We start from the raw sequence: 9827 nt of genomic DNA on the forward strand, positions 1-9827 counted from the left end.
TGTAATGTCACTAATGCTTGGCCCAGTGCCTTATATATAGGTAGCACCCAATTAATTTCAGGTTATAAAAATCATAGTGAGCCCTGGCCGGTTTGGCTCAGTGGTTAGAGCATTGGCTCTCAGACCAAAGAGCTGTGGGTTCGACTCTGGTCAAGGACACCTACCGTGGTTGCAGTTTGGTCCCCGGCCCTGATTGGTGTCATGCAGCAGGCAACCAGTCGATGTGTCTCTTTCACATCCATGTCTCTCTCTCTCTCTCCCTCCCTCCCTTCCTCCCTTCTTCCCTCTCTCGCTCCCTCCCATTCTATCTGAAGATAAATGGAAAAATATCCTTGGGTGAGGATTAAGGGAAAAAAAGACCATAGTGAGAGTTGTCACATGCTTAGTCAGGCTGTATTGTTTTCAGTAGTTATTCATGTCTCTCCCTCCCTCCCTCTGTAAGGGAAGTATTCTTCCTGGCCCTACCCCAATGCTGAGCTTTGCTCTGTGACCTCCTTTGGCTAACAGAATGTGGGCCAGTTCTGAGCAGGGGCTTTAAGAGGCACTGCAAGCTTCCAGCAGCCCTCTTGCACTTCTGACCTCTCCTTGGAGAACATCCCATCCCAGATAGTGAGTGCACCCCTTCAGCCTATCCTGCAAAGGGAAGACATGGGTCACACCCCAACTCAATTCACAACCTGCAACAGTGTTGCTTCGACGGTGGTTCCCCCGACTCAGGAGCAAGGATCAAAATGTCTGTTTCAATAAGCCACTGAAATTTTGTGACTGTTATGCAGCAGTAATACAGAAAAATGTGATTAACACATATGCTTCACAAGGTTCTGATGGTACAAAGAGGGGGACTAATGTGATAGTTGGAGTTCATTTCTGGAGTTCCAGTCCCAGCTTTGATAACTTCCAGGTGCGTGACCCTAATTGGGCAAGCATCTTTAAACTGTCCCTTCCTTGCTGAATCACTGCAACAATCAGAAACAGTGTCCACAAAGCACCTAGCGCAGTGCCTAGCCCATAACAGACACCTGGTCAATGAAAACAGTAATATAATCAGCAATAATGGATAACAAAAAATCTTCCCAATTATCCACAGTTAATGTCCTAAACTAAAAACATTTTTATCCCAATTATTTCTTTAACCTCAAGTAAATAAAACGGTGAAATCATTGCTTATGTTTGAAGCTTCCAAAAGAATCTAACAGAAAACAACAGTTTAAAATAGACAATGTGCTCTTCATAAACCATCTACAACTTGAGCATTCAAGAATGTGAATTCCTGTTGTGTCAAAGAATAAGAATTCTTAGTGCAGGAAACAATGATTATACTGCATCTCCCAGGCTAGTAATTTAAATTGCAATCAAATACACTGTGGTTGGGCCCCAGAGTTAATCCATTTATTGTGAACATTATTAAACATTTATTAAATGTCTGTGCGTGGTAAAGAATTTCAAAGGTATGGTTTTGTTCACTGAGTTCCAGAAACGTCAAGAACATAAAACTACTAAATGGATCGACTAATCCCAGCATCTGCACTTTCACAAAACAGGAGCACAAAATTACTGAAGCACAGAAATAGATTTTTGATCCATTGGGAAGGCATTCAGAAAACTATCACTGCTAATGAATAGAAGATTTATTTGGATTGTAAAACTTGACGAATAAAGAAATTTATCTAAAATATGATCTTAACTCCCTGCCTTCTAAAAGAATAAGGAAAAGAACTTTACAGGAAAGATATAATCTGGTAGACACTCTCTGAAGAACTCAAGTAAATGTAGGGTAGTGTTTCCAAACCACACGCAAAAAGAATGCTTGGACTGCTTACATGAAGATCCCTGGGCTCCGGGCCCAGACCTACTGAATCAGAATCTCTGGGACTTGGCCCTGGGAATCTGCATTGTTAAAAAACACTGCAGCTGATCCATGTGAACTCCTAAATTTGAGAACCACTGAACAATGTGAGCTATTAAGTAACCTTTGGCAGCTGACTTAAAGGTTCTTGAAAGACAAAAATCCAAACAAGCCCAAGGGTCAAATGAAGACAACCCAGTCTGAACTTGAGACGCAGTAACAGCTGCAGGGCTAAATAGCTATTCACCCTGCCAGCAGCTCAAGCTATGATTTTTTAACACTGGGAAGCCAAGAGCTGATGGATCATTCAACAGTAGTGACAACCCAATAGCACCATGGTGATGACTTCTCCGGTTGGGTGTACATTTGCCAAACTTCTTAACCCTAGCATCTCCCTGGCACAAGAATAGGCGATCATGCCTCCTTACTCCTTGGGCTCGGCTGTTAAAATCTGTAAGAGGTGAGAGGCGAGGAAGTAAGATGATTCAGAATATCATTCAATGGAAATTCTAACCTTCATTAAAAAATGTCAACATCAAATCCAAACCTTTTTTCCTTCCATCATATAGAGGAAAACATAGTTTTACTTTCAAAGAGAAGGAAACAAAATGAAAAGTGGAAAAGGACACTACCACTATAGTTTTAAAAATGAAAAATCCTCTAGGAAAGTAACTCAGAAACATATGTAATGAATGCAAAAACTTTTTAAAAAGCACTAAGCCCTGGCCGGTTTGCCTCAGTGGTTAGAGCGTTGTTGGCCTGCGGTCTGGAGAGACCTGGGTTCGGTTCCTGCTAAGGGTCCTGGTTGGGTCATGTGGGTGGCAACCACTCGATGTGTCCCTTTCACATCGATGTTTCTCTCTCTCTCTCTCCCTCCTACTCTATCTGAACAAAATATAAAAAAAAATAATAATGTCCTTGGGTGAGGATAAAAAAAAAAAAAGCACTGAATTAGGACTGAGAAGAGATGTGGGTTCCAGATTCATCTATATCCTCTTGTAAGTATGTGACCTGACCCGACTCCCGTAACTCAAAGGAGTTCATGTTTGCAAGGAAGAGCTTTACAAGTCACATGGCAATGTCAAAACGTAACTGGCATTATTATCATCTGTAGCAAAATGGGTTTCATGCGCTCCAGAATCTAACAGAACAAATGCAGAGTGGTGAGTTGTTTTCTCAACAGAGGTAAAGGACATCAACTCCTGGAGTCAAGAATTATAAGGGCAGCCATATCAGTAGATGAGACTATACACACATTTTTCTGAAATAACACCCGAGATGACAACAAAATGACATAGTACACGCAGGGGAAGTCTAGGCCACTCTCACCAAATTGCTCCTGTTCTTCCCTGCATCCAGCGATACCAAAATGAAACTTCCTAATAAAAGAGCTCAGTGTGTTAAATGTAGTCATCCAGGTAGCAGTGGTTAATGATTCAGTTCAATACCTTCCTGCCGACCTACCTACCCACATCCACCTGAATCCCAAAGGTGAGCTGCTCTAACTGGAGAGCCGCACCAACAATGGGCTCTAAGGAAAAAGGGAGAGTGATCACTGACCTGTGTCATTAGCCAAGGAGGCCAAGGATTAAGGACTTGAAAACCTTTATTTTAACACTTCATTGCCTTACAGATTTTAGATCAATGCCAAATTCAAGTGCATGTAGGAACATGCAAGGATGCCCTTACTTGTCTTTAGATGGCAGACAGCATGTGTGCTGCAGTACTCAGAGCTACATTTGAAACTAAGCTCCAAGTTATATACCTTCTCTGAATGTCAGTTCTTGAGTTCATTATTACTTCTACCCATGGGGCTGTTGAGACATAAACAAGACACGACTATAAAGCCCTTCATACAGTGTACTGCCCACTGTAAGAACTCAAAGAAATCATTGTTATTAGTAGTAAGTATTAGCACAGAGTCGACACTTAGCAAGGGCTACTTCCCTGCCTTTTTCATTATGTACTTCAAAGGTGAACACATATTGCAATTGAATAGCAAGTTATATATAATAAAATAGAGGAGGTGGCTGAATCAGAACCCAATTTTCTTGACATTTACCTTTTCCTTTATTATGGCTATAAAGACAAATTTTATGTTACACCATCCATAATTAGAGCCCATATATATACAAAAATTACAGTTTAAATTTGTGAGGATGCATATTTTGTAACTCCAATCCAGTCATTAATACAATTTAGCAAATCCTTTTTCTAGCATTATTATTGGACAGTTCAGTATCCTGTAATGGACCTTCCCACTAGCGGTTTTAATTATCACCATCCTGTGAGTGTTGTTGAAAATGATTTAATATATATAAATGTGTCCCGAAGACTGTAAAATGCTAATGTGACCACTTACACAAGAATAAAGAAGACACAGCCCCTGTCTTGAGATGTCTACAATCCAAAGTAGACTAGAGAAGGGCACAATGCTAGTCAAGGAACACATACATATATGCACATGTACACTTAAAGACTCATAATAAGAATAACAAGAATAGAAAAAATACACACATTGGCATCTATGAAGGAGAGTAAATAAATAGGTAGGGGACAATAATAATATTGGGTAAATTTTGCCCCCTATTTAAAAAAATAAAAAATTAATTCTTACAAATAAAATCTTAATATCAATTAAAAAAAGAAATAAAACCTGCAATATGCCTGCACTCGTCTATCATGAAAACGCCATATAGTAATGGAGCAGACACAGTGCAAACACTGTTGTTCCAGGGCCAGATGTGCTGTGACACACGAAGACCAAGCAACAGATATAATTTCAGCAAAGCATTACTGTGAAGGGAAAGATTAGTATATAAGATCCATCTGAAAATCCATTTCACACTTCTAATTTAAAGCCACTTCAAACGTCATTTACTTTATCAGGGCCCTTAATTTGGTGAAAGTCAAAAGTGCAATCAACAGAGGTGAAAATTACTGAATCCTTATCAAAAGATAACCTGGTAACCATGCTAAAGAAGAACAGAAAACAGAGACCCCTACTGAAAATGATAACTGTTACTATATAAACAGGTCTTAGAATCCAACACATCCTAAGAAGCATTTGCTGTGACACCTCCGCACCAACCTCGTTTGTCATTCTATTTTAGGGTGTGAGAATGTCCGTTTACATTTCCAATGTTGACGATTCATAAGAGGTGAAACTACACTGCTGACATAAAATATTAAACTTACCACTCTCGTCATCAATATTGAACCTTCCAAGACCACTGCCGTCCCTGATGGAGTACTGGATCTCTCCGTCCCTCCCCGAGTCCTCATCTTGGGCAGTCACCTGCAGTACACTTGTTCCGATACGTGAGTTTTCTTTTACAGATCCAACAACAGCAAAGTCTGGGAAATAGGGGGTATGGAGGTTTTCATTAACATCCACCACTTCCACCTCAACAAAGGAAAGAGATGACAGGGAGACAGGTCGCCCTTTGTCTTTAGCCCGCACCGTGAGGTTATAGAACTGCTGCTTTTCATAATCCAGCTCTTTGCTCAAGCGGATGGCACCACTTGCTTTATCTATTTCAAATCTCCCATTGTAGTCATTGACCAAAGAATAGCGCACTTGACCCCCCAGTCCAAGATCTGGATCGTGGGTCTCCAGCCACGCAATGACGGTGCCAATGGGGAGATCTTCAAGGACCTTCACGCTATAGCTACTGGGAATAAAGGCTGGGGAGCAGTCATTGACATCATCCAAGAAAACCTCAAGAGTGACAACAGAAAAGAGCTGCTGGCCACTTTCTGCCTTGTCCCTGGCTTCTATTTTTAATGAGTAGTTTGCTTTGGATTCCCGGTCTAATTGGTCAGCTACATAAACGATTCCAGTTGAGCTATTGATGGCAAACTGCTGCGTATCTGTCAAGACTGAGTAAGTCACTGCACCATTAGAACCCAAGTCTTTGTCTCTGGCTTCCACTTGAATAATCTCAGTGCCAATACTGGAACTTTCAAGAATGTTAACTGTGTAACTGTCTTGAAGAAAAACGGGGCTATTGTCATTAGCATCCTCCACATTGATGGTCAACAACCTCCATGAAGATTTCTGTGGATTGCCTAAGTCATAGATGGTGATATTAAGGAGATAGAGGTCTGTGTGCTCTCGATCCATGGGCATAAGGACTTGAAGTTGCCCAGTCTCCATATCAATATTAAAGCAACTATCCGTATTACCATCAGATATTGTAAATAGCACCTTTCCATTGAAGCCAGAGTCGGCATCATAGGCTTTAATCTTCAGGATGTTAGCACCAACTGGCAGATTCTCCTTCACAGCCACATCAGAAGGAAATGACTTGTCAAAATGGGGTCCTTGCCTATTCACTGAATAAAAGTCAAGAAACCCATCCTCCAGATTCAGTCTTCCATTTGCTTTTGCCTTGATGAGTAGTTTCTCTGCCAGTTTTTGAGCCACACGAGTTTCTCTACAACTGAAGCTCCTGGAAGACACCTTCCCATACAGGACTGAAATGTTAACAGACATGGGATCCGCAAAATTCTCTCCATCGGTTGCTGTAATCCTGAGGGCAAACTGACCATTTTTAATGCCCGAATTCATCAGTGACTTTTTAAGCTGTAAAACACCAGAGTCTGGGTTTAAATAAAAGAAACCAAGTTCATTCCCAGAGATGATTTTGTACTTTACAAGTTCAAGTTCATCAATATCGATGGCTGAGACAGCTGTGATGTGACCCCCAACTGGAAAGTCATATGAAATGACTCCCTGGCAAGCCACTTTCTCAAAGAGAGGGGTGTTGTCATTGACATTTCCTATTTGAATAGTCACATTTACTTCACTCTCATGGCGGTATGGGGAACCCCAGTCAGAGGCTCTGACAATGAACCTGTATATTTCTGGAGAGGATTCAAAATCCAATTCTTCAGTTGTGCTAATAACACCTGTAAACTGGTTAATGGCAAATGGCAACAAATTCAGGCTGGCAATACTGTAGGTGATGTACCCATTTTCTCCTTTATCCTTATCAGAAGCTGAAACGGTCAGTACGCTTGTTCCCACTGGAACACTTTCATTCACAAAAGCATCATAGAGTGGCTGCTGGAATTCTGGGGTGTGGTCGTTGGCATCTTCTATGCCAATGGTAACTTGTGCTTTTAAATCCCCTTCCTTATTTGTCACCACCAGCTTATATACTTCCTTCTTAACAGTATTCAGTGGCTGTGCTGTGACAATCAGACCTGACCGAGGATTGATTTTAAAGTTCTGTGCATCCTCACCAGGAGTTAATTTGTATTCCACATCTAGCGGTTCGGGGCTTAATTTTACTATAGCAACCACAACACCAGGAGGGGAAAATTCACTAATGCTCACATCATACGTGTCTTTTACAAATCTAACTGGGACAGTGTCTCTCCTGGGGTTGGCAATGTGGACTATCTTTACAGCAGAAAATTTCTGAGGTGACCCCTTGTCTTTTGCTTGAAGAGTCAGGTTGTAGCCATAGGGAAAGCTCTCCCAGTTGACCTGCTTCCTCTCCTTAATCTTATATTCGTTTATCCACTTCCCTTCCTTAGCCAGGAAGAACTGATCTAAAGGATCCCCAGCCACAATGGACACAGACTCAATCTCTCCATTGGCACCCTCATCTAGGTCATCGACGGTCACCACCGCATACGTCGGCTCTTTGTCCAGTGAGAAAGGAACATGAGTGACTACATGGATAGTAGGCGCATGTTCATTTATCCGTTCAATGTGAACGTAAAGCTTTGCAGTGCTGCTCACTCCGTTGTTTCCATAAAGTTTCATCCCTCGGTCCACGGCCAAAATTTCCAGATCATACCTATTCTTTTCATCATAATTTAATCGCCCGCTTAAAGAGATGACGCCACTCGTGGGGTGAACTGAAAAGAGATCCACTTTGTTTTTAAAGTAGTAGTAGAATTCTCCATTGGAACCAATATCTGCGTCTGTTGCTGTCACCTGGGCGACACTAGTCCTTAACGGTGTGCTTTCTGCTATTGTAACAGAGTATGTTGTGGGTGAAAATAAGGGTCTCAGATCATTCATATCTAAAACCTGAATATTCACTTTGGTCCATGCTTCCAAATCCTCCCCTCTGACAGAACCTTTTATTATCAATAAATAATTGTCCTGAATTTCCCTATTCAATATGGCAGAATTGCCACCTTTAGTTCTTATTCTGAGAAAACAGAAATCAGCAATGATGACTTCCTCCGCTTTGAAAAAGCCCTCCTCGTCTCCAGATACTATTCTGTATTTGATATCCCAGGACAGATCAATCAAGGTGATGCCCATTCTACTCTGACTGTTGACGTAGGTCCTCGCGGCTGAGTTCTCATACACTGTAGCATTGTAAACGGAATGTGTGAAGTGGAAGCCCCGGGGCCCGGTCCCCGGCAGCCCCTGGGACACTGTGGCCAAGAGCTTGAGTAGCAGGAGGATGAGGCAAGAAGGAGGAGGCCGTGTACCCACACAGTATCCCATAGTTATATCCATCACATCATACTTCCATCCTGGAGGGGGGGGAAAGAGAGAAAGAAACAATAAATTAACTTAAAGGAAAGAGGGAGCAGGAACAGGAAGTAACTGTTATAAAACAGTGCTGCTAAATTTTTTATTATAAGATCTTTTTACCACACGATGCAATGCACAGATCATGTATCACAGAAATGTACACCTGAAACCCATATGAGCCCATTAACCAATGTCACCCAACAAATCTCATCAAATTTTTTTTTTGCTAAAACATAATTACAATAAAAGAGTAGTAAGCTTACTGCTATAAGCTGACAAGGAATTCAAAAATCACTAGGATTTAACCTCAACTTGTTTGATTTTTTTTAAACTGACACTTATACACTATTGATGGAATTATTCATTGGTGAATAAAAGATTTCTTACATTCTGACGGTCAATTTAGAAATATGTACTGGAAGCCTTAAAAAGTGCATTTATCTTTGAGAATTATCTTCTAAGCATTTATCCTTTCAAAATAATTATACAAGTGTACATTTATTTATAGCTCAGTTTAATATATAAAAATATTGCAAAGATACTAATTGCTTATCAACAGAGAATCAATTTTTGGCACATTCATGAAGTAAAATACTATGCGGCCACTCAAATAATTATTTAAAAAGATATATATTATCAGATGTGATAAAATATAACCCTAAGTAAAAATTAAAAGATCATAAAACAGTATATGTGGTATAACTCTATTACTATTTAGATATCTAATGTACAACTGCATTTTTACATTTCTTTATTTATTTCTTTACTCATTCATTCATTCATTCATTCATTTAGTTAGTTATTTATATCCTCACCCGAGGACATTTTTGCATTTATCTTCAGATAGAGCGGGAGGGAGAGGGGGGAGAAGAGACAGAGAGAAATGTCAATGTCAGAGAGACACATCAACTGGCTGCCACCCACATGGCCCCATTGGGGCCAGGGACAAACTGCAACCTAGGTACGTGCCCTTAGCGGGAACCAAACCCGGGACTCTCTGGTCCATGGGCCAATGCTCTAACCTCTGAGTCAAACTGACCAGGGCCATTTTTACATTTAAAAAAGATTAACTGTGCAGTGGGATTTGGGAACATATGTTCGCTTTCTAATATTTCTTCAATTAACATTATTCATTAATGGTTACATAATGACTTCACAATTATTATTTTTAAAGAAATGCATCCAAGATTCTACCATCTTTTGTTGTGCTGACTTTTAAACTGACCAAGACTCACACACAATCCAATGCAGTGAGAATGAACAAAAGATCACATAAACGAAGCAGTGAGGGCCACCCTAAGAAGCTGTACCATCTCGTGATACCCATGAACCCACTATGCTACTCAGAACAAGAAAGGTAAGAAAGGTTTTGTGCAAAAAAAGTACAAATAAAAATTTAAAAATGAAAGAATTATACAAAATTTATTTTCTTAAGAGCAATTTAAGGAATTACTTCCAATTATTTTTATCAGT

The 9827-nt window shown here is 40.4% G+C and overlaps 1 protein-coding gene across 3 annotated transcripts in view; it reads right to left on the reverse strand.

Moving 5' to 3' along the window:
- FAT3 (FAT atypical cadherin 3) overlaps window positions 1-8347 on the reverse strand; it is a 502003-nt gene extending 493656 nt beyond the window's left edge. For all 3 annotated transcript variants that reach the window (XM_036258794.1, XM_036258793.1, XM_036258791.1), the window contains exon 1: window positions 5045-8347. In XM_036258794.1, the coding sequence (XP_036114687.1) occupies window positions 5045-8336 (3292 nt within the window). In that variant the 5' untranslated portion in view covers window positions 8337-8347. The remainder of the gene's footprint in view (window positions 1-5044) is intronic.
- Between the last annotated feature and the right edge of the window lie 1480 nt (window positions 8348-9827).

This window comes from Molossus molossus, unplaced genomic scaffold (assembly GCF_014108415.1).
Source record: "Molossus molossus isolate mMolMol1 unplaced genomic scaffold, mMolMol1.p scaffold_m16_p_13, whole genome shotgun sequence".
NCBI lineage: Eukaryota > Metazoa > Chordata > Mammalia > Chiroptera > Molossidae > Molossus > Molossus molossus.